The sequence below is a fragment of the Macaca fascicularis genome, chromosome 2 (assembly GCF_037993035.2).
Source record: "Macaca fascicularis isolate 582-1 chromosome 2, T2T-MFA8v1.1".
NCBI lineage: Eukaryota > Metazoa > Chordata > Mammalia > Primates > Cercopithecidae > Macaca > Macaca fascicularis.
This window is the reverse complement of record NC_088376.1, coordinates 41,450,361-41,476,001: the sequence shown is the minus strand read 5'-3', so window position 1 is coordinate 41,476,001 and position 25,641 is coordinate 41,450,361. Positions and strand designations below refer to the sequence as shown.

The 25,641-nt window shown below is 41.0% G+C and overlaps 1 protein-coding gene across 16 annotated transcripts; it reads right to left on the bottom strand.

Moving 5' to 3' along the window:
- Window positions 1–304: 304 nt before the first annotated feature.
- Window positions 305–25,283, bottom strand: FAIM (Fas apoptotic inhibitory molecule). Of its 16 annotated transcripts, none has more exons than XR_012430749.1 (7): window positions 25,005–25,283; window positions 14,547–14,606; window positions 12,801–12,933; window positions 11,589–11,817; window positions 5,597–5,730; window positions 4,555–4,604; window positions 305–752 (listed from the first exon to the last, which is right to left on the bottom strand). XR_012430749.1 is itself a non-coding variant. In XM_065539993.2 (7 exons), exons 3-7 carry the CDS (start codon window positions 14,588–14,590, stop codon window positions 603–605), a joined length of 606 nt encoding a protein of 201 aa, XP_065396065.1. In that variant the 5' UTR covers window positions 14,591–14,606; window positions 21,795–21,849; window positions 24,794–24,873; the 3' UTR covers window positions 305–602. The 16 variants fall into 16 exon arrangements, 12 of the variants coding, with proteins under 12 accessions (XP_065396065.1, XP_065396066.1, XP_005545962.1 ...); XR_012430750.1 differs by lacking the exon at window positions 25,005–25,283 and adding an exon at window positions 24,794–24,873; XM_065539993.2 differs by lacking the exons at window positions 5,597–5,730; window positions 25,005–25,283 and adding exons at window positions 21,795–21,849; window positions 24,794–24,873.
- Between the last annotated feature and the right edge of the window lie 358 nt (window positions 25,284–25,641).

Genomic DNA, 25,641 nt, shown 5'->3' with positions numbered 1-25,641 from the left:
AGGTAGCACCTGATACAATCTGGTGTAAAGGAGTTTGCTTCTTTTCCTTTTGGTTTATGTCTTCACCATGTTAATTAAACAAAATAACCACATTTTCAGAAACCTACATTTTAAATTAAATTCTTGTGACACTCACTATCTGAAGTTTCCTTAATGTTTCCAAATAAAAAACGTTTCTCATTTTCTTCAGTTAAACTAATTGTATCATTATGTACCAACTGCTGTAAACTAGAGAGACAACCTATCTGCACAGGTTAAAAACACGTAAAGACTTACCCATACATAGAAACACAAATCAAGCAGCTTTTGTTTACAGTATTTATTATAGTAAAGGTTACTGTTGTAAAACATTAGTGACTTTGGTCCATATCTTATTTTCCATTTGTCTTTAAAACATTTTACATTATTTGCATCATACATTGTAATTTTTATGACTATACATAATTGGTTTTTTTCCTGACCCTTGGAATGTTACAGTTTCATGTAACTTTTTAAAAAATAAAAACATTGCAGACTAAATGTACTGATAAGTACATACTGAACAATTTAATTACCACAGTAATTAAAAAGTCCTGATCTTTACTTCTTAAGATTAAGATTCATTAACTTGCAATCTCTGGGATTTCTCTATTATCCACAATGAGAGTATGAATAATCCCTTCTTTCCGCTTCCCACTACTGACAGCCTTTATGTAACAGTCGTGGTTCCCGAGACTGAAGTGAGTTTCAGTCCCATCATCTACAAACTCACCCTGGATCAACAAAAGAAGAAGGAATTAGTGGTGCACAAACATTTCTCTTTGTCTAGAGCATTAATACCATCTAAAAGTACTAGTAGTACAATAAAATAATGTATTAAACAATAAGCTTTGAAAAACAAAGTCTAAAGCTTGTACTTAGATGCTTTTACATTTCTGTCATGAATTGAAAGTTTCCTTTTTATAACCCCTACAATCCTTAAGAATCTTAAATTCTTGGGGGAGGAAAATAAACCTCATGGCTATGTGTCTATAACATATGTTTTCAAAAATAAAAATGATAAACATGACATTTATTAGTTATTTATAAATGCCTCAAGTGATCTACCTGCCTCAGCCTCCCAAAGTGCTGGGATTACAGGTGTGAGCCACGGCATCCAGCCAGGGATAGTGTTCTTAGCCACTCTGAAAATCTGATTCCTCTGGGTATAAGGTGGCTTACAATAAAATATACAGACAACAAAACCAAACACCACTAAATCTATACCTGTTCTGTTCAATACAGTAGCCACTGGCCACATGTGGCTATTGGGCACTTGAAATTGACTAGTCTGAAAATAGATACGCTGTTTAAATATAAAATAGACACTAGATTTGAAACACCTAGTATGAAACAAAAAATATATAAAATAACTTTTCATACTGATTACATGTTAAATAATATTTTTGATATATTGATTTAAATTAAATATAGTATTAAAATTAACTTCATCTAAAATGTTTTCAAATGTGGATACTAGGTAAGTTAAAATTACACATGAAGGTCATATCTGTGCCTCATATGGTACTGTGATTGGGTAGCAGTGATCTAGAGTAAAAAGATTAGCACAGAGAAGGAAGGAAGGAAGAAGAGGCTTAGAGGATAAGAAATGATTTATGCTAGAAAGCAAAGAAACAGAAAATCAGATTTCAACCCTGGCTATGAGCTTCCTGGCAGCCAAAGTAGACAGAACAAGGCCCCCCAGTTAACAATACCAAGCCGAAGAAGGCACAGGACGCCTCAGGGAGAGAAGCCTTTTCCCAGCTCTGGGAAGGATGTGGCCAGTGGCTCCTTATGGGAGGTGTGCTGAATACCACAAGCACGTCCTTGGGTGCAGTGTGTTCCTGTCCCCATTTTTAATATTGAGCCTTGAAAAAAAGACTTCAGAGGAAAGGGCAAGGGTTAGGTAATATAATCTATATAACCAGCTTCTTGGCAATTGGACAAATATATAATTTTGGCACGATGCTTTGAGATAAAAAGGAGAAAATCAGCTGTAACTCACAGGCAACAGGATGAGTTTGTTGTGTGTACATACAGTACTGGGGAAGGCTGCCCAGATATGGAGCTGCCCAAACTGCCCTGCAAACTAGGTTGTAGTTACAATGAGAAAGCAACTGTGTTATAAAGAGCTATTTTCCAAACACATGTGGTTTCCTGTTAATTACTACAAAACAAAGATATGTGGATGAATATTATTTTCACCTTTTTACAACCACAACAACATTCTTTGTGTGTGTGTGTGACAGGGTCTTGCTCTTGCCACCCAGGCTGGAGTACAGGGGTACAATTGTAGTTCATTGCAGCCTTGAACTCCTGGGCTCCAGCAATCCTCCTGCCTCAGCCTCCTGAGCAGCAGGGACCAGGCACACAACAACATACACAGCTAACTTTAAAAAAAAAGTTTTGTGTAGAGATACAGTCTTGTCATGCTGCCCAGGGTGGTCATGAGCTCCTGGCCTCAAGTGATCCTCCCATCTCGGCCTCCCAAAGTTACAATTGCTTTTTTTTTTTTTTTTTTTTTTTTTTTTGAGACAGGGTCTCGCATTCTGTTACCGAGGCTGGAGTGCTGTGGTGCAACCTTGGCTCACTGCAGCCCCAACCTCCCTGGAATCAGGTAATTCTTCCACCTCAGCCTCCTGAGTAGCTGGGACTACAGGCATGCGCCACCATGCTCTACTAATTTTTGTATTTTTAGTAGAGAGGGGTTTCGCCATGTCACCCAGACTAGTCTCAAACTCCTAGGTTCAAGCAATCTGCCCGCCTCGGCCTCCCAAAGTGCTGGGATTACATGCATGAGTCACCTCGACCAGTACAACCACACTCTTAATACCATAAAACAGCGTTCTCTTTACATGTGCACTGGAGAATTTCTCGAGTGTGAGAGGAAATGAGATTCAAAAGTGCTGATTCTCTATCTAGAGAATTCCAGGCTAGGAAAAAAAGAACAGGAAGAACCACCAGGTATGGCATTGGGCACAGAGTAGGTATCTGATCTATGTTAGTGGTAACTGGAGTTTTTCCAAAGGGGGCCATAAAATACTGAAGCACTCTCCAAGCCTCTCTGCATAAAAGAAGTCTCTATCAGCAGATTTAGCCCAGAGAGCAGCTCAAGCACTCAATTTTGAGTGAGCCCAGATTAAATTCTTCAGGACTCAGAAACAGAAAAGCATTCATCTTTGTGACTTTTAAATTTCAATTTATTGATTAATTATTTTAGAGATGGGGTCTCACTACGTTGCTCAGGCTGGCCTAAAACTCCTAGACTCAGGGGTTCCTCTCACTTCAGCCTCCCAAGTAGGAGGCCACTACAGACCTGTGCTACCACGTGTGGCTTCATCTTTGTAATTTTTGATTTCTGGCTTTGTCACCTCCTCAGAAACAGCTATCAGACCAAGTAGGTTCTAGGTGGTCTTATGAATAAATTAATCCCAGACCTCCTTTCCTCCAACTACCAACAGCACCTTTTCTCACTGTCTTATACCTATACTATACAAATGAGATAAAAGCAACTACAACATGCAAAATGTGACCAGAGAAGACAGCTTCCCATTATCTCTAGCCCTGATGTTCACATCTGGAGCCAGCATGAAGGTGGGTCGCAGCGACAGCACTCCCTGCTTGGCCCGCAGATCCCATAAGACATGGGGCTTACCACCCAGTGATTTCAGCTCCTAGTCCCACACTTTGTTTCCCACTCTCTCCCCTGTGCGCACTACTACTGTTTCATTCCTCCTTGAAATTCACTCCTACATTCATCCCATCCACAGCCACAGTAATCCAAGCACCTGATAGCAAAAGCCAAACACACTGGAGTCTAGATGGGGATTTCCGTGTGCCTGGCCACAGTGACTGGGGTAGCCTCTTTCTCCCTGCATCGGCACTGCTGGTCTAAAATTCCACTCGTCCTCTGGGCTTTGTGAGAGTGCCCTTTCCTGTTCGTCTACCTTCGCGTCATCTGATACCGTATCAGTCATTTTACAAAAATCTCGCTTTCAGAAAAGAACGCTCTGCTTGAGTGTATGGTATAAAGCATTCCTAAAGTGTGTTCTGTGGACCAGCAGCACTAGCAGCACCCAGGGAAATGTTAGAATTAGCATTTTAACGAGATCCCAGGCAATTTCTATGCATGCAAGTTTGAGAAGCAGTGATACGTAACGCACCACTTGAAATGGATAAACACAAGAGGACACCAACCTTTGGGGATATAATTTTAACTAGGGGCTCTTTTTAGGTATTTTACTTGCTAGGTATTTTACTGGTATTTTACTTGCTATGCTAGAGCCTGGTCCAGGACAGGAAAGGGAGAGTACGAAGTTGGTGTCAGCTAAGAACATAAGTTGTTTCCAAACTCATGGCACCAGGCACTGTCTGGCAAAGGTTTTCAGAATCTGGAGTCAGGAGTACTTAATCCCTTTTTTGTTTTTATCAACAGGGCCTTGGTTCATTATAAAATCTCTATAATTAGGAAATGCAGCAACAATTCAATGGTAACTTAGATACATGGCACTTAGAGTCATCAAATAGTCAACTTACTGCTGTCTCCAGTTTTTTACCATTGCACCATACGTCCATAGTGTCTTTTTCTGTAAAAGTAGCATAAAAACTTTAAGTTATAATTCTGTGAATTAAAGATAAAGCTAACTTTTCCTATTTATTACTTTAGGAAAGGATTGATATACCAGATCTCTAAAACTCCATTAATATTCCAAAACCCAATACTTTTTCATGGCTTTCATGGCTTGGAGACTCTCCTAAAATTTGAAGAAGCTGTGTTTGTTCTTTGTTCATAAAACTATAATGAAACAAAACAATCTTTTAAGAGAAAGTTATGGTCCTAATACAAATTGATGAAGCCTTATGAAACAAAATAAATCCAAAAGGACCATCTTTAAAGGAGGATGCATACAGGCCGGGTGTGGTGGCTCACGCCTGTAATCCCAGCACTTTGGGAGGCTGAGGCGGGCAGATCACGAGGTCAGGAGATCAAGACCATCCTGGCTAACATGGTGAAACCTTGTCTCTACTAAAAATACAAAAAATTAGCCGGGCATGGTGGCGGGCGCCTGTAGTCCCAGCTACTTGGGAGGCTGAGAGGCAGGAGAATGGCGCGAACCTGGGAGGCGGAGCTTGCAGTGAGCCAAGATCACACCACTGCACTCCAGCCTGGGTGACAGAGCAAGACTCGGTCTCAAACAAACAAACAAAAAAGAAGGATGCATACAGATGAATGTGAGCAGGGACCTTTCCACACAAAATGTCCTTCAGTACTGACCAGATGACTCCCCTGCCTCCCACACTCACCCAACTGGATAATGGCACAGAGGGACCACCGAAAGCAGCTGCCACGGGGTTTATACAGGATAGACAGCACGTCCACTTTAGAAATCTAGTCCAGCTTCTTACTAGGTAGTACAATAATGTCTATTTCTTTTCAGAGTGGTTTCACTTTAGAGAAAAATTACTGGATTACAAGTAAAAAATAGGTATAGCTGGTGGACTGCACACTAAGGAACAATATGGAACAAAATGCTGCCCCGACACACTTAAACGCATCAGTTAACTTGCCATAGCTCACCTTAGGGTGGGGGAGTCCCCAGAGCCCCTTGCGAACGTTAGTGTCCTGGGAGTATCAGGAGAGAAGACTGCACTAGTCAAGAAGCCGGAAGATGAGCTTTGGGTATTATAGCGAAGAAGAGAAGGAAGTGTGGCCTGTATGTGCACAAGGAGTCCGGGGGTCAGGTTTGAGGCACCAGTCCAGGGTCTGACTACCTGGCCATCTGCTCCAGGAGCACAGTCTAAAGGGGGTTCTTTCCCTCCCCACACCTTGAGATGGGAGCCTCACTTAGAGATGGGAGAAAAGCCTGTGAGGTGCGCTAGATGGAAAAAGAGAAAGCCAGAGGGGTCCAGGAGATATGGGCAGGGGTCACCTCAGTGGCAGCCTTAGTAGAAAGTCACTACAGTCACAGCTGCAGGTAAACTCAACTTGTCCCAAGACATGATCAGTGTGCACAGTGCTATGATAAACCACGATGGTGGTGGAAACTCGTATTTTACTTGCTGTACTTACTGAACATGTGCAGGTACTCAGAGTTTCTACACTAGCGTATTAGCATGCCTCTGAAGAACACTACTAATCCAGAAGCCCTGAAAGTAAATGTATTAAATTTGACTACATAAAAGTAAAGAAAAGGCCGGGCTCAGTGGCTCATGCCTGTAATCCCAGCACTCTGGGAGGCCGAGGCGGGCAAATCACGAGGTCAGGAGTTCGAGACCAGTCTGGCCAACATGGTGAAACCCTGTCTCTACTAAAAATACAAACAATTAGCTGGGCATAGTGGTGGGCGCCTGTAATCCCAGCTACTCAGGAGGCTGAGGCAGGAGAATTGCTTGAACCCGGGAGGTGGAGGTTGCAGTGAGCCAACATTGCACCACTGCACTCCAGACCAGACTAGGCAACAGAGTGAGACCCTGTCTCAAAAAAAAAAAAAAAAAAAAAAAAAAAAAAAGTAAAAAAGCCACAGCACAACTGAAGAAAAATGCACACACATTAGCCAAGTTATGCAATAAATGACAAACTTGGAAAAATATTTCAAACTCATGGCACGAACAAAGGACTAAACTTACTAATGTGAAGACTGTGAGAAATGAAGGAGAAAAAGACCAACAACCAAAAGAAAATAGGGCAAAGGGCATGAACAGGCATCATGAGAAAGGAAACACAAAAGAAACTTAAACCTAAGATGCTCAACCTCACTTTTGAAAAAGACAAATAAAAACAACCCTGAAATACCATTTCTTCTCCTAGCAGAATGCCAAAAAATCCAAAAGTTTGGCAACATGTTCTGCTGGAGAACCTGGGGGAAAATAGTTAATGGGGGTACAAAATGGTAAAAGTACTATAGAAGGCAAATGGGCAGAAATCGATTAAAATGACAAATACAATTATTCTTTGACCCAGAAGAAGTCCTACTTTCCTACTTCCAGAAATGTGTACTAATATACTATGTGTCCTGTATTCCAAGAGGCATGCAAACAAAGCTATTCATGCAGCATTGCTTTTAACAGCAAAAGATTAGAAACAGCTCAAGCGTTCATCAGTTGGGAATGAGCTAAATATTTACTATTGAAATTTACTCTGTAGCTACAAAAAAGCATGAAAAAGTTCTTTAGGTTCTGATATAAAAGGATCTTCAGAATGTACTAAGTGAATAAAGCAAGATGCTTTTATGTGATAAGAGATAATATGTGTATTTGCTTGAATCTGAATAAAGAAACACTAGAATGACACTAAAAATGGTTATCTTGGGGGAAAATGGCAGATGGGAACAGGGATGGAAGCAAGACTTTTCACTGTGTCTTTTAAGAGCATTTTGATTTCTGAATCTTGAGTATGTAACCTATTCAAAATGATATGTTAATAAAAGGATATATCTGGCTGATAAAATGTCAAATCTATCATGACTCAGAGGTGGATTCAGTGATTCATGGGAGGTGCTGCTGCATGTTCGTCTTGAAGCATCTCCTCTTTACCTGCCTGCAGATTCCCTCAGCCACAAGAACAATAGCTAGGGACTTCCCAGGTGAGTCCTGAGCAGGTTATGTTCTGTAAATGCTACCAGAAAAGTGAAACTTTTCAGAACAGAAAGAGAATTTCCTTTCAACATGAAGTTTCATACGTACTTTCCCCCTGCCAGTTTTATTTTCCTCCCATGATATTCAGTGGTGTGGAGACTACCAGAGCTAAGAATGCTAACCAACTCTGTTTTCATTGCCCTTATATGCCTCACATTTTTGGGGTGGTGAAAAAGAATGCACATGATCTTTGAGGTCAGGTCTCAGCATCACTTTTTACTAGCAGTACCCTTTGGCAAGTCACCACTACTCTGAGCTTCCATTTCCTCAGGGGCAAATGAAGATACCACTTTTCCCACAGGTTGTTATAAGGGTTAGGAATAATTTATATAAAGTGCCTAGTATAGTATCTGGCACATAATATGACCTCAGTAAATCATAATATTTTGTTATTCAAAGCTTTTTCGTGGCCTTGCTCTAATTTCTCAATATAAAATTTAGAAAGTCATATAATACTATCATTTGAAACTTGCCACATAATATATATAAGTGACTTTTACCAGGAGACCCTAGATAAGCCCATTCTTTGCCCATGAGTAGTAATAATAACCACAAATAATATTTTAAATTAATTATTATTATTATTTTTGAGACAGAGTCTTGCTTGATCACCTAGGCTGGCGTGCAGTGGCGCGATCTCGGCTCACTGCAACTTCCGCCTCCCAGGCTCAAGCAATACTCCTGCCTCAGCCTCCCAAGTAGCTGGGGTTACAGGTGTCCACCACCATGCCCAGCTAATTTTTGTATTTTTAGTAGAGACGGGGTTTCACCATGTTGGTCAGGCTGGTCTCAAACTCCTGACCTCAAGTGATCCACCTGCCTTGGCCTCCCAAAGTGCTGGGATTACAGGTGTGAGCTACCATGCCCAGCCAAATCATTATTAATTTTGAGGCAGAGTTTCACTCTGTCATCCAAGCTGGAATGCAGTGGTGCAATTTAGCTCACTGCAACCTTGAATCCCTGGGCTCAAGTGATCCTCTCACCTCAGCCTCCCAAGTACCTGGGACTACAGGCATGTGCTACGTGACTCAGCAAATATGTAAATATTTTGCAGAGATGAGGTCTCCCTATGTTGCCCAGGCTGGTCTCGAACTCCTGGGCTCAAGTGATCCTCCCACTTCAGCCTCCTAAAGTGCTGGGATTACAGGTGTGACCCACTGTACCTGGCTGACAAATAATATTTTTAAAGAATTCACAATGTGAGAACCACTGCTAAGTACTTTACATGTACTAAATCAATTAAGCTTCGCTCATACCACAACTCTGTGAAGGAGTTACCATTATTATCCCCATTTTTTTTTGTTTTTTTGGTTTTTTTTGAGACGGAGTCTCGCTCTGTCGCCCAGGCTGGAGTGCAGTGGTGTGATCTCTGCTCACTGCAAGCTCTGCCTCCTGGGCTCACGCCATTCTCCTGTCTCAGCCTCCCGAGTAACTGGGACTATAGGTGCCCACCACTGCGCCAGGCTAATTTTTTTGTATTTTTAGTAGAGACGGGGTTTCACCATGTTAGCCAGGATGGTCTCGATCTCCTGACCTTGTGATCCACCCGCCTCGGCCTCCCAAAGTGCTGGGATTACAGGCATGAGCCGCCGTATTATCCCCATTTTACAGATGAGGAAACCAAGGCTCAGAGGTTAAGTAATTTGTCCATCGCACAGGTCTGATCCGGGAGCCTGCATTCTTCATAACTAATCTGTAAAATGTAGGCTGTAGTCAGCATAGTCCACAGTTTGATGGATCTTGGAAGTAGAGGTGCAAGCAATATCAATAACATAGGGAATTTTGCCTTTACCTCAGTAAACGACCCTGGTCCCTTGTCCCTTCCAAACAGCAAAAGGGACAAGTCTGGGCTGAACTCTGTCTCATTTCCAGGCTCATGAGGGATTGCAAATGGATAGGGAAGAGTAAAGGCAGACAAGGAGTAAAAGGAGAAAAATAGATTTTTTGAAAGACCGGAGATAATTCACAAGTAGATAAGCAGGCCCCTGGGCGTTTAAAAGAGAACTAACTGTATGCTAGGCATAGCTTAGGTAGTCTCTTCCATTTCTCCCAGGAAAAGTTAATATCAATTGTATTACAAGTTGGCGAAGGAGCTGATTAAGTACCTAAAATTAACTAAAGGCCTGGTTTCATCATCTGTTAAAGTCCCATATGTTCAAGAGTGTTGACACTAATCATAATCCTTTTAAAAACTAAAATTTCCATTATTAATGAGATCCAGTGGTTCTAAAACTTTATTGCAGATTGAGTAACTATATTCCTAAATATATCACTATGAAATTTGGAAATATAAGGGATAAGATGAGCTCCCAAAACCTTCTGGAAAGAAAAAAATGAGATTCAGATTGGCACAAAACTTCTCATTTCAAACAACAGAGAATAAAAGCTATTGGAATAAGGGTTTCAAAAATTCTGAGAGAAAATTAGTTTGAAATTAAAACTCTGTACTGAACAAAACTATCAATTTAGCATTAGGATCAAAGTTATGTTTATTTCTTAGACACCCTTTATCAGGAGATTACCTAAGGATATATTCCAGTAAACAAAGATGAAAGCAGGAGTTAAGGGGTTCAATAACTAGAAGAACAAAAGAGTTCCATGAAAGAAAGTCTAGGGTGGCTATGAAGCAGCAGACTTGGATATTTAGAACAGGAAGCCAACAGACTCCCAATATTGTTGTTAAGAATGAAAAGAAGGGTAGTCACAGCTGCTTATACCTGTAATCCCAGTACTTTTGGAGGCTGAGGCAGGAGGATCACTTGAGCCCAGGAGCTCAAGATCAGCCTGGGCAACATGGTGAGATCCTGTCTCTACAAAAATTTTTTTTAAAGTTAGCCTGGCATGGTGATGTGGACCTGTGGTCCCAGCTACTCGGGAGGCTGAGGCTGGAGGATCACCTGAGCCCAGGAAGACAAAGTTGAGCCATGTTCATGCACACCAATGCATTCCAGCCTGGGCGACAAAGTGAGACCCTGTCTCAAAAACATCAAAGAATGAAAAGAATTCCAAGCAATAGAGAACATGAGTAAAACTGCTAACAGACATAGGAATATGGGTAAAGAAAAGATATATATCTACTTTCCATAAGAAAAGAGAAACCCAAACAGGAAAGCCTAGAAAAACAAACAAACAAAACTCTTCAAAAAGTCCTAAACTTTGATAAGTTTTATCTGATGCAGTACTAAGCCTATTGTTATCTAGGAAAATATTGCTTTCTTACTGATAAATCCTAAATTTCCAACTGTCTTTAAGATATATTTATAAAGAGAAATACCAAATAATATCAAAACCTGCACCAATATTACTTTTTTTTTTTTTTGAGACAGAGTCTTTCTTTGTCACCCAGACTGGAATGCAGTGGCACAATCTCGCTCACTGCAACCTCCACCTCCTGGATTCAAGTGATTCCCTTGCCTCAGCCTCCTGAGTAGCTGGGATTACAGGCATGTGCCACTATGTCCAGCTAATTTTTGTATTTTTAGTAGAGAGGGGGTTTCACCATGTTGACCAGGCTGGTCTCAAACTCCTGACCTCAGGTGATCCTCCCGCCTTGGCCTACCAAAGTGCTGGGATTACAAGCATGAGTCATCGCGCCTGGCAATATTACATTTTTTTAAAACCTAAACTTATAATCCTCAAATCCATCACCATAAAACCTGGCTTAAGATAGCTTACATATAAAATGGTGGATTAAATGAATGCTTCATTTACACAGGACACATTAGAAATACACCTGCTGGACAATATACACACCTGGTAGACAATCCCAAGCAGATGGGAAACAAAAAGATTTTTTAAAATGTTTTTAAACAAATGAAATACACCTGCACTTACACTCCCTCTCCTTTTCAAACCTCCATAGAAGGTCTGAATAGTTACAGGAATTAAACAGACATTATAAAAAAATAAGTTATGCAGAAACAGCACTAACTTACCCAAAACAATTCTAAAGTTCTCACCATCCATGTGTAATACCCAAGTATTGGTGGTTTTTGATCTGTTCTCCATATACTTCTTAAGACTCTTCCCATTAATTTCCAGAGTATATTCATAAGCAAAACCACTGATAGCATCTATATTTATGGTCGCTTTTGTCTTCGCAGCTCCAACACAGAATGTTTCTCTGCCCACTAATTTGAACATCCAATCTTTCCTTATCTCTTCCTACATAATAAAATAGAAAAATTTTAAACAGTCAAACGGAAGAAAAATTAATATTTAATTTTAGAAATAACGTAGAGTGAACAAAGGCAATGCCATTTAGACAAAATTTTATTGCCAGGCATGGTGGCTCATGCCTGTAATCCCAGCAAGCTTTGGGAGGCTGAGGCGGGCGGATCACGAGGTCAGGCGTTTGAGACCAGCCTGGCCAACACAGTGAAACCCCGTCTCGACTAAAAATACAAAAAATTAGCCTGGTGTGGTGGCAGGTGCCTGTAATCCCAGCTACTTGGGAGGCTGAGGCAGGAGAATCACTTAAACCCAGGAGGTGGAGCTTGCAGTGAGCCGAGACCACAGCACTGCACTCCAGCCTGGGTGACAGAGCGAGACTCCATCTCAAAAAAAAAAAAAAAAAAAAAAAGGATATAATTTTATTAATTTATGACGCCAAGGTTTTAGAAAATAAAAGCACTTTAAATATTACATGTTGGCCGGGCGCGGTGGCTCAAGCCTGTAATCCCAGCACTTTGGGAGGCCGAGGTGGGCGGATCACGAGGTCAGGAGATCGAGACCATCCTGGCTAACACGGTGAAACCCCATCTCTACTAAAAAATACAAAAAAACTAGCCGGGTGAGGTGGCAGGCGCCTGTAGTCCCAGCTACTCGGGAGGCTGAGGCAGGAGAATGGCGCCAACCCGGGAGGCAGAGCTTGCAGTGAGCGGAGATCCGGCCACTGCACTCCAGCCTGGGTGACAGAGCGAGACTCCGTCTCAAAAATAAAATAAAATAAAATAAAAATAAATAAATAAAAAATATTACATGCTATATTCCATGAATTCTATAACTATTTACACAGCAAAATGATACAGATCAAAAACATGACTATAAGAAAAAAAAACCCCAAATTCACATATGAAGATGCTACTTTAACAAAATCAAGCTTCTCTATACATCATATTTTACAAAGTAACATATTTTCTTCCTACCTTTCCATCTACATATACTACTCGTTTGCCTGATGTAGTCCCATGTTCAAATTCAATCTTGTGGACTCCGTCACTTAAAGCAACATCCCAGACAGCTACGAGGTCTGTCATTTTTTCTAGACTGTAAGGAGGGCTAAAGGAATAAAATAAAGCAATTATACAGGGCCTAAATACTAATTAAATAACCAATTAATCCTTCCAAGATGAAAATATTAGATTAAAACCTCTAAAATGTCAAAATATTAAAGTGACAGTACCTAAGAAATTCTACTCACAGTACATGTAACTATTTTCTCCTTCTTATTCAGTCTTCCTTTAAGATACAACTACTATATATGGGTACATAGTCCGATTACTTCTAAAAAAAGCTACCTGAATATTAATAGGATTAAGAAAGCATCAGTTTATCCTGGTTAGTATTTTAGGTTAGGCTACAGTACAGTGCATGGAAAGGCCAGTAAAAAGTCTTTACTCTTCCCCCACCAGCTCCCATTTAAAAACCATGGTATTTAATTTTATTCTCCTTTTCAGGTCTAATCACTCTAAAACAAGAACTCTCCAAACCTCCCATACTTAAACTAATACTAGGGATTTGTTTTAACAAAAAGTTTCTAATTTATTATACTGAGACAGAAAAAAGTCATGGAAGAAATGTCCTATAATAAAGAAAAATAATTTTAATATGTTATGAAAAATATTCTTGGCATTATTACAGGAAACCTTATTTAAAAAAATAAAGGACTTTGGGCTGGGTGAGGGGCTCATGCCTGTAATCTCACACTTTGGGAAACCAAGGTGGGCAGATTACTTGAGCCCAGGAGTTCCAGACCAGCCTGGGCAACATGGTGAAACCCTGTCTCTACAAAAATATTAGTCACACAGGATGGCTAATGCCTGGAGTCCCAGCTACTTGGGATGCTGAGGCAAGAGAGTCATCTGAGACCAGGAGGTTGAGGCTGCAGTGAGCCATGATTGCACCACCATGTTTCAGCCCAGGTGAAAGACTGAGACTGTCTCAAAAATAAGAAGTAAATAAAGGATTGTGGTTTGTCGGAAATTTCTGGCATATACTTAAACATATATTTTTGAGTGTGAATGATATAATACATACATAATATCTAATTAATATTTTGATACTGGTGTATCTTTTTAGCTTTGACAGAAGTATCATTTATTACAGCAATAATGATCATAGCTAACAGCTATTAAGTATTACTATGTGCCAGTCACTGTTCTAAGAGCTTATGTTAACTCGCAGAATCACCATGAGATGGCTACTGTTAGTATCCTTATTTTACAGATGAGGCTCAGAGAGGCTAAGGGTTTACCTAAGGTTACAATGACATTAAGTGGCAGAGGCAGGATTTAAACCTAGGATTCTGGCTCCAAAGCCTGTTCTCTTAACTACATCTTCCTCTTTGTTCACCCTAATCCCCTTTGTATGCTCTAAATTGAAGATGGTAAATGGATTTTATATCATTTTGAAGTAGTTGCCAAGAACTCTGTGCTGAGAGAAAAGAGGAGATCTCATAACAAGGCTCTACCGAAATGGATGCCATGTTACTGGAGGCTACCCCCACGCCAGGTATTTACTACTCCTGCTCTAAATCATTTAAAAGTAGAACCATGTATTCTGAAATTTTACAGAATGTATTCTTAACAGAGTAGCTTGGATAAATCACTCTTTTGAATGATAACAATCTTGAAAATGTCAAAGGCTAGTTTACTGCAATATAAGACATTTACCTTTCATCATCTTCAAAGATAGGACTGTCATCTCCAGATGCCATGGTTGGCAAAAACAGTCTTTAATCCAATTAGCAGCCAGGAAAGAAAAAAGCAGAATTGCAGCAAAGAGAGACTGAAAGCAACAATGATGACATCTACAAAGGGTTTTTCTAATTTTGCAATCCATTTATTAAATTACATGGAGTTTCCGATGAAACAGCTTTCACATAAAATAGAACTGCAATCTTTACTTTTCAGAGAAAGATGTTACATCATGCAAATCAGTCATATTTCTCCCTGTTATGGATTTATAATTTCTTAAAGGTATACTTTATCAAAACTAAAGAACAAACTCTCATTTATTGCACATCAGAGCTGCAAGAGACCTAAGAGATCCTCTGGGTCCTATGCTTCTCAAATTGAAGCACAAGAAGCCCCAAGGCTATGAGTCAGGGAATACATCAAACTCCAGGATAAACACAATGCATCTTCTGGGAGCATCAGTGTTAAAGTGGTAACTAATTTAAAATGTAATCTTTATTTTAGAAGGCTACACTATGGTGGAACATAATTTTTAAAATCTTTGTTTAGATAACTTCAAAGAACTGATGAGTTTGCAAGAAGCAGACAGGGATATGCTGGTCTGCTTTCAAAGAGCAAACTTAATTGATCCCCCTACTTAAGCCCATTTAATTTACTAGTGCCAATGATGAATCGACAAAAGTTATGTGGCTGGCTCATGCAACTGGCACTATCCAACCCAGAACTAGAGTCCAGTACCATGCAATGAACTAAACAGTAACTGGGCCGCAGTGTTAATTAAGCTGTACTAAAATCAGAAATGCACACAAATTCACATGCATAGGAAACTCTCACATAGGAAACCCTCACATTTGAAGATTTGGGATTCACAGTTTCACTCCTGCCAAAGTACCCTAAATTCAACTATGTTTTGCTTCCAAGATCTACCCTAGTTTAGCCCTTTCCTTAATTAGCGCCTGTTTCCTATAGATGCTCAAGAATGCTCTCTCCTGGTTAAAAATAGGAGATTGCTAACCCTCTCTGGCTGGAAACAGCCAGAAGTCACAAATTATTAAAAAGTTTTTTGTTTGTTTTTGAGACAGAGCCTCACTCTGTCTCCCAGGCTGGAGTGCAGTGGCATGATCTCGGCTCACTGCAACTTTTGCCTCCTGGGTTCAAGCAGTTCTCATGTTTCAGCCTGTTGAGTAGCTGGGACTACAGGTACATGCCACCACATCTGGCTATTTTTTTGTATTTTTAGTAGAGATGGGGTTTTGCCATGTTGGTTAGGCTGGTCTCGAACTCCTGGTCTCAAGAGATCCACCCGTCTCAGCCTCCCAAAGTGCTGGGATTACAGGCATGAACCACCATACGCCCAGCCAAAAAGATATTAAAGAAGACATTAGCACTCATAAAAGCAATCCAATGGGCCAGAAAAGCTAAGGATTTTAGAATAAAAACTAGGTAAATATTTGTACCTAAAATAAATCCCTCTTTTTAAAAATTAGCACCACACAAATTTGTGAATTTTTCTACTCTTAAGGATTATCCCCTACGAAACCAGAGGGTATCCTTCAACAATAAGAACAAAAAGAATGCACAGCAATATAATAAGCCAGCCAGGCATGGTGGCATGCACCTGTAGTCCCAGCTACTGGGGAGGCTAAGGTGGGAGGATCGCTTGAGCCTAGGAGTTAGAGGCTCTGGTGATCATGCCACTACACTCCAGCCTGGATGACAGAGTGAGACCCTGTCTCAAAACAGATATCTCTATATATATGCTATATATAACATATATTTACTATATATACTATATATTATATATAATATAATATAGATAGATACTATATATACACATATATATACACACACACACATATATACATACACAATGTAATTATATGTACTCCAGCCTGGGTGACAGAATGAGACCCTGTCTCAAATCATATATATATATTTTATATAGATAGATATTATATATCTATATTATAGATAGATAAGACAGTATAATTATAGGTACTCCAGCCTGTGTGACAGATATAGATAGATAAACAGACAGATAGATACAGATAGATAGATAGAGATATATATAGATATACGTATCTGTTTTGAGACAGGATCTCACTCTGTTGCCCAAGCTGGAGTACATATAAATAATATGTATATTTATATACATATTATATGTAGTATATATACATTATATAATATATACATATAATATATAAATATTATACATACATATAATATAAATAAAATAAGCCAAACAGCATAATATAAACTTCAATAAGGCATCCTTTGTAAATCAGAATGTATTTAGGGGTGTTATTCAAATTTTGCTCTACAATTTTCAGAGACTCCAGAAAGTTCAGTAATGTAGGCATTCAAACCTAAAATAATTGCTCTGTTTTCTATTATAAGGAATTCCAAATACTACTAAATCACACTAAGATACAACATCTTAATTATAATACCTTTTCATGGAGAAGTATAAAAGGCAATACCACCAATTATAAGAAAGATTAGAAATCATGATCACATTAAAACATTTTTTCTTCTCTAAACTTATGAACAATCATCCAGGCATTCAACAATTATTGAAGGACTACCTAAAATATAGCAATTTTTCATTCTCCAATAATTAAAAGTACACCTGATAGAAGAGAATTATAAACAAAGATAAAAGTAAGTACTGAAGCAATTATCTAGCAAATTTGAAGCATTCTAATTCTACTTATATAACTATATATCAAAATTATGTTTCTTCTTAAAGTTACAAATCAATATAAAATTCTGTTACTCTCTTTGCCTTTCTCTGACTAAATAAGAAAAATGCTGCTTTAATACAAAGTTAATAATATTTCAATTTTCTTGTTCATGCTATCCATTATTTTAAGCAAAACACTAAAAATATCTTTTTATAAATGGTTAATAATTATAAAATGTTTTTAAAATTACTCCTTGGAGTGTGCATGATGGTTTAGCCCTGTAATTCCAGCACTTTGGGAGGCTGAGACAGGAGAATCATTTGAAGCCAGGAACTCGAGACCAGCCTGGTCAACACAGTGAAACCAAAAAAAATTAGCTGGGCGTGGTGGCATGTGCCTGTAGTCCCAGCTACTCAGGAGGCTGAGGCGAGAGGATCGCTTGATTCCAGGAGTTTGAGACTGCAGTCAGCCATGACCATGCCACCACACTCTAGCCTGGCCAACAGAGCAAGACGCTGTTCCAAAAGCAAAACAACAACAACAACAAAACAAACAAAAGACATTATTCTTTGGAACATTAAAAGTATATTCAGCTTATAAAAAGCTGCAATACTTCAAATTTTGTACAATTTTAAAAGGCAGAGATTAACTTTAAAAACTGCTTTCTATGCAAGGATTAAAGTGACCATTATCTTATACACAGCCTTAACCAAAATATGAGAGAGTCATACAATTTTCAGCACTGGAAAACAAAGAACAATAAAATCACCTGGTCTAGCCTCTTTCCTTCATTATGGGGAAATCAGTAACACACATCCCTCCAAGTGCCATCTCCACTGCCAGTCCTGGGTTCTTATTACCTATCCAACTTTCTAACAAAGCTGTAGAGGGTGCCAATAATGCACATGGAGTAAAGAAAACTTTTCAAATGATCTTACCGCAAACAGTAATTCCCATCAACAAATCCCATCTAATGTTTAAGAAAAATGTCCAAAATCAACTCTGCCTCCTGCTTTTGGGCTTCTCTCCTATCTCCTATTCCAGCAGTTTCACTAGTCTTATGACCTCTGTCACTTTATACATTCCATTCCAATCTCACCACTTTAAAATTTAATTGAAATTGCTCTTCTGGCTCAAAAACTGGAGAGCACACATAGAAAACACTCTTAATAGCCACAAATGCAACAGGTTAATAGACTGACATCTGTTTTTTGGCCCTTCATATCAGGGAAAATCATTAAAAACCACTAGTCAACTCATCAAATGCACATAAAAATATGCCCACTAGTGAGTCTTTAGGGAAACATGAAATAAAATAGAGATTTAGGCTAGATGTCTGAAAGGAAGTAAATACGAATAATTATTCTAAAACCTCAACAGGCACTAAAGCACAGAGATCAATGTTTACTTAAACAGACTTTAAGATACTTTGGACCATCAGCTGATTTTTCATTTTGAGAATATCCCTATACAAAAGTAAACTTACTTCCTCCATAACTGGTGATTCTCTGGATGGGAATACCAGCCTGAGCAAATGTAATTCACTAATTCAACAAATACGTAAATGCCCACCAAATGTTCTGAAAGCACTCCAAAGTCACATACAGATGGTGCCCGGCTTACAACGATTTGACTCAATGATCTTCTGACTTTAAGATGGTGCAGAAGAGATACGTGTTTGGTAGAAACCATACTTTGAGTACCCATACAACCATTCATTTTCAGCACAGTACAAAAAGTTACATGAGACAGCCAACACTTCATTGTAACATAGGCTTTGTGTTAGATGATTTTGTCCAGCTGTGGGCTAAGGTAAGTATTCTGAACACACTCAAGGTAGGCAAGACTAAGATATGATGTTTGATAGGTTAGGTGGACTAAATGCATTTTCGACTTACAGTATTTTAAACTTGCAGTGGGTTTACTGGGATATAACCCCATCACAAGTCAAGAAGCATCTGTACATGTTTTTGTTTTTGTTTTGAGACAGGGTCTTGTTCTGTTGCCCAGGCTGGAGTGCAGTCGATGGTGTACTAAATGCTCACTGTGGCCTCAACCTCCCAGGCCCAAAGGATCCTCCCATCTTAGCCTCCCAAGTAGCTGGGACTACAGGTACACACCACCACACCCGGCTCATTTTTGTATTTTTTGTAGATATGAGGTTTCACCATGTTACCCAGGCTGGTCTTGAATTCGTGGGCTCAAATAATCCACCTGACTTGGCCTCCCAAGATGCTGAGATTACAGTCACCGCACACGGTCGTACATGTCTTTTAAAATTTTCTGTGGGTTTGTATGATTTACAGCAGCTATGCTCTATTTGTTTTCTCAAGGGGAGATGTACCTTCACAACAAAAGTTTTCTTATGATAAATGTCCAGCTTTCAGTTTTTTTCAACATTTATTTGAGCCTGCTATCAAGAGACACTGTACTAGACGCTGTCAGAAATTTGAAGAAAATCCTTCTTTTTTTGTTTTTTGAGATAGGGTCTCACTCTAGTCATCCAGGCTGGAGTGCAGTGGTGCGATCTTGATTCACTGCAGCCTCGACCTCCTGGGCTCAAACAATCCCCCCACCTCAGCCTCCTTAGTAGCTGGGACCATAGGCATGTGCCACAACACCCAGCTAATTTTGTAATTTTTTGTAAAGATGAGGTTTCACCATGTTGCCCCGGCTGGTCTCGAACTCCTGAGCTCAAGCGATCCTCCCAATTCAGCCTCCCAAAGTGCTGGGATTACAGGCATGAGCCACCATGCCCAGCCTGAAGAAAATGTTTCTGTCCTTAAAGAATTTGAGAGTTCAGAAATAAATCCACGTATCTGTGGCCAAGTGATTTTTGACAAGGGGGCCAACTCTATCTGGTGGGGAAAGAATAGTCTCTTCAACAGATGTTATGGGGAAAACTAGATTTTCATACACAAGAGAATTAAGTTGAACCTCACCTATCTCACACCATATACAAAAGTTATCTCAATGATCTAAATATAAAAGCTAAAACCACAAAACTCTTAGAAGAAAACATAGAGGTAAATCCTCATGACCTTGGATTTGGCAATGGATTCTTAGATAGGACACCAAAAGGATAGCAGCAAAAGAAAAAACAGATAAACTGGACTTCATCAAAAGTTAAAACTGACTGGGTGTGGTGGCTCACACCTGCAATCCCAACAATTTGGGAGGCCAAGGTGGGAGGACTGCTTGAGTCCAAGAGTTCAAGACCAGCCTGGGCAACACAGGGAGACCCCATATCTACAAAAAAATTTAAAAACTAGCCAGGCATGGTGGTGCATGCCTGTAGTCCCAGTTACTCGGGAGGCTGAGGTGGGAGGATCACTTAAGCCTGAAAGGTCAAGGCTGCAGGTGAGCTGTGATTGCACCACTGTACTCCACTCTTGGCAACAGAATAGACCCTGTCTCAAAAAAACAAAAACAAACTAAAATTTCTGTGCATCAAAGGACATTATCTAGAAAGTGAAAAGACAAGGATGAGAGAAAATATTTGGAAATCATATATCTGATAGATGTTTCACATTCTGAATATATAAAGAACTCTACTGCTCAAAAACACAAAAGACAACCCCATTTAAAAATGGGCAGAGGGGCCGGGCACAGTGGCTCACACCTGTAATCCCAGCAATTTGGGAGGCTGAGGCGGATGGATCACCCGAGGTCAGGAGTTCAAGACCAGCCTGGCTAACATCGTGAAACCCCGTTTCTACTAAAAATACAAAAAATTAGCCAGGCGTGGTGGCAGGCACCTGTAATCCCAGCTAGCTACTCGGGAGGCTGAGGCAGGAGAATCACTTGAACCCGGGAGGCGGAGGTTGCAGTAAGCCAAGATCGTGCCATTGCACTCCAGCCTGGGCAACAAGAGCAAAACTCCATCTCCAGGAGAAAAAAAAAAGGCAAAGGACTTCAACAGACATTATTCTAAAGAAGACATACAAATAGTCAATAAGCATATGAAAAGATGCTAAACAACATTAACCACAAGAGAAATGCAAATCAAAACCACAATGAAATACAACTTCACATCTACTAGGATAGCTATACTAAAGATAAACAGAAAATAATGAGTGTTGGCAAGGATGTGGAAAAACTGGAATCCTTGTACATTGCTAGTGGGACTGTAAAATGGTGAAGCTGTCATACAAAATGATATGACAGTTCCTCAAAACCTAAACAGAGAATTACTATACGACCTAGCAATTCTGCTGCTAGGTATACACCCAAAAGTTTTGAAATCAGTCACTCATACACCTGTATACTATTGTTCATTGTAGCATTTTCCAATAGCCAAAAGATGAAAACAACCCAAGTTGTCCGTCAACGTAAGAATAAATAAAATGTGGTATATACACTTGATCTTAGCCAAAAGGCTGAGAAGTGATAAAATGCATACATATACAAAGGATATTCCTTTTTATTCAGCCAAAATAAGGAGTGATATTCTGACATATGCTATAACATGGATGAACTATGAAAATTTTATGCTAAGTGAAACAGTCAGACAAAAAATGACAAATACGATTCCACTTACATAAAATACTCAGAATAGGGACATTCATAGAAGCAGAAAGCAGATTAGATGTTCCCTGGGAAAAGGGGAAGGGATAAGGAGAAGTCTCAGTTTCTTTTGCGTTGCTATAAAGGAATACCCGAGGTTGCATAATTTATAAAGAAAAAAGGTTTATTTAGCTCATGATTCTCATGTCTGGAGAAGCTCAAGATTGGGCATCTGCATTTGGTGAGGGCCTCAAGTTGCTTCTACTCATGGCAGAAGGCAAAGGGGAGCTGGCAGTGTAGAGAGTACGTGACCAGAGAGAAAGCAAGAGAGATGGGGGTGGGGTGGGGTAGGGTGAGGGGGTTGGGGGGGAAGGTACAGGCTCTTTTTATCAAACAGTTATAGTGAGAACTGACAGAGCAACAACCCATTCACCTCCAAAGGAGGGCATTATTCATGTATTCATGAGGGATCTGCCCTCATGACCCAAACACCTCCCATTAGGCCCCACTTCCCAATACTGCCACACTGGGGATCAAATTTCAACATGAGATTTGGTAAGGACAAATATCCAAACCATAGCAGGGAGTTATTGCTTAATGGTTACTGTGTTTCTGTTTAAGGTATTGAAAAGTTTGGCAAACAGTGACAATGATCGCACAATACTGTGAATGTACTTAATGGCCCTGAATTGTACACTAAAAAATTGTTAAAATGGCAAATCTACGTTATATATATTTTACCACTTCAAAAAGTTATTTATATAAAAAAGAAGCGTATACTTTAAATGGGTGAATTACATGGTATGTGAGTTATAGTTCAGTAAAGTTGTTAATTAAAAAAAAGAACGAAAGAAAAGCAGGTGTCCTAGCCGTAGTGTCTCTTGGGATGCAATTACACCTGAAACCAAAAGATAACATCTGTCTTTGTCCCCAGTTTCCACTTCACTCAGAAATATCTGTCACATAGATCTCCAAGTTACAAATTCGATTTAATAAACACATGGCATATTCTAAGTTCATCCCGCATACCAACAGTTATTGGGTACTTATGTACCAGGCTCTGGGCAGGACACTAACCTCAGAGTGGGGGAGTCTGGAGAGACCAAGAGATGATTATAGTACAACAATGGGAGTGTCCTTATAAAGGGAAGCAGCATAGGACAGAATGGGAAGGGTCCTAGCTCTGCCAAAGAAGGCTTTGGTTTAAAACTTTGGAGAAAAGTGGCCAGGCGTGATGGCTCACACCTGTAATCCCAGCACTTTGGGAGGTCAGATCACTTGAGGTCAATAGTTCGAGACCAGCCTGGACAAAATGGTGAAATCCTGTCTCTGCAAAAATAGAAAAATTTGCCGGGCATGGTGGCGCACATCTGTAAATCCCAGCTACGCCAGAGGCTGAGGCACAAGAATCTCTTGAACTCGGGACATGGAGGTTGCAGTGAGCCAAGATCGTGCCACTGCACTCCAGCCTGGGCGACAGACGGAGACTGTCTGAAAAATAAAAAAATAAAACTTGGGAGCAAGAAATTAATCCACTGTTGTTTTTAAACTCTTATGCATGTACTTAATTTTCAAGATTCTATGACCAAACTGGAAAATGATAAATACAAAAAAATCCATCTATTTTTGCAAATGTTATTAAAATGTAAATAAAAAAGATGAAAAACCATATTCCACTTATTTTCACTGATGGAGATGATGCCAAGCACTTGAAACTTCAAAGAAAGCTTTTTCAGTATCTCATACTTACCCATCAATCTTTTAAAATCCCTTCCCTAGCAACACAACACCTAAGTTTCAGAGCATGACTTAAACACCAACATGTTCATCTAATCCTACCTGAATTTTGCTTTAACTTAGGTTTATCCTTATTGGGGACTGAAATGATTTGCTCAAGATAAACTGAAGTCAGTGTAAAAATTACTCAGATGATAGTAGTTACTAGGATGCTCATAGTTCCCTTTTCAACAAAAGCCCCAGGTATGACCAGCCAATAATGCAAGTCACACTTAAGTGTTGACATCTTCATACCCGGCCCGGCCCCGTATTAAGTGAGGGGGGTCTCCAGTAAAGTCAGTCAGGAAGCTCCTCGAGCCAAGTATTCCCAAATGCTACTTACTGGAGGTACAAAAATGAGAATAACTTTTCTGAAGTTATTCATTTCACAATCTATACCAGAAGCCTTGTGGTAGAGATTGTAGATTCTATCTTGTTTTAGAACGAATCTTGTGGGATTCATTCTACACAAATGATCATGCTCAAAATCCCAGATGCAACGGTGCTCAGTTAATTACTTTTTGCAATAACTAAAAACTGGAAACCACTTGGGTGCTCACAATCAGGGAGAAACTACCTTTAGTAAATCACATTCCAGTCAAAGCCATGCCAGGAGTCAGGGATAGATGAGGCAGTCAACCTGGCACACAGGAATGTACAGTCTAGTGTGGCCAATAAAAAGGACGCAGAAAAACATTTAAAGATACGGGTAAATGCATGTGATGTATTATTAAGACAATGAGGCCGAAGGTTGAGGCTGCAGCAGTGAGCCGAGATCGCGCCACTGCATCATTCCAGCCTGGGCGACAGGGCGAGATCCTGTCTCAAAGGAGAGGGAGCGAGCGAGAGCGAGCGAGCGTGTTTCAGCACTTTATGATGCAGGTTCTGCAAAAATAAGCCCCGCTCATATTACAAGGAAAAACCGTCTGGAAGAAAATACATCTTCATGTTAACCCAGCTTGTCTCTGGGGAACACGGGCACGGCTGCTTTGCTTGCTTCCTTGTTGCTTTCTGTTCTTTTTTTCGACAGTGACAAATATTATATTTAGAGTTCGCGAACAGGCCGGAGGCGGGTGCGGCAGGTCGCGGGGCAGGGCCTGGCCAGGCAGGGACGGCCAGGCAGGGACGCCCCCGCACCGCCCCGGTCTGGCCCCGCGCCCCGCCGCACCTCTACCTTTACCCGCGGTGAGCGGGAGCCGGGTCCCGCCCCAAGGCCTGGGATCACCGGCGGGCCGGCTGGAAGCGTCCGGAACTCACCCAACGCCTCACCCGCCTGGGTCTCACCGACCGCGCAGACACCTCCCGCCGCCGCCGCCGCCCAGAGATGGCCGCCGCCTGCGCAGCAGGGCCGAGGGCGTGGGGATGCCGGGGGCTGTGCGCAGGGGCTTCCAGGGTGCGGAGCTGACGGGCCCGAGGCGTCCAGGCGGGCGCAGGCGCGACCCCGACCCCACCCGGGCTGCTACCTCACCTGCGCGCTGTGGGCCGTGGGAGGCTCTGGGGTAGGTTTCACCAAACAACCGGTTGGTTCCGACTCGGCTACGTAGGCCGCGTGGCCTTGCTTCCCTCGCAGAGAAACAGGCGCAGCCGGCGCGGAGGTTGAAAGCTCTGCGGGCGCGAGTACCAACGCGCCGACTGTTTGTCGCGCCTCAGGTCCCCTGGGGCGCCCAGTGCAGGAGGCCACCCCTCCCGCCGCCACGGACCCAACCCCGGTCCTCTGCCTTAGCCGAAGGCCGCACCCTCCGCACACAGGCCTTCCTCAGCCCCAACCCAGGACATCACCAGGTCCCGCAGTGCGTCCAGTCTTCCCGCCCGCAAGTGTGGGTAGGAGCCGGCCGCTGGCCCCGCGCTGGGCACAACCTGGTGGGCTAAACCAGCCCTGTGCCTGCTCTGCAGCTATGGGGAAGGGAAACCTGGTCATGGCAGCTATGGCATTCGCTCCTTAAAACCTCTTTATGGAGTCTCATTCCTTTTTTAAAGACCCAAACTACTTAAGGTGGGCATGAAGCCCCCATGTGTGATCTAGCCCCTGTCTGCTTGGCTTCATTTAGGTCCTTAAAGGATGCAGGTTTCTTCTCACCTAGGGCATCTGCAAATGCTCTTCCCTC

Excerpts from the sequence above, each read along its gene's own strand:
- FAIM (XM_005545905.4), bottom strand. The coding sequence starts at position 14,590 with ATGGCATCTGGAGATGACAGTCCTATCTTTGAAGATGATGAAAG. Across the intron at positions 12,934-14,546 it reads ATCTTTGAAGATGATGAAAG|CCCTCCTTACAGTCTAGAAA; the intron begins GTAAATGTCTTA and ends TTATTCCTTTAG. Across the intron at positions 11,818-12,800 it reads TAGTATATGTAGATGGAAAG|GAAGAGATAAGGAAAGATTG; the intron begins GTAGGAAGAAAA and ends TTTATTATGTAG.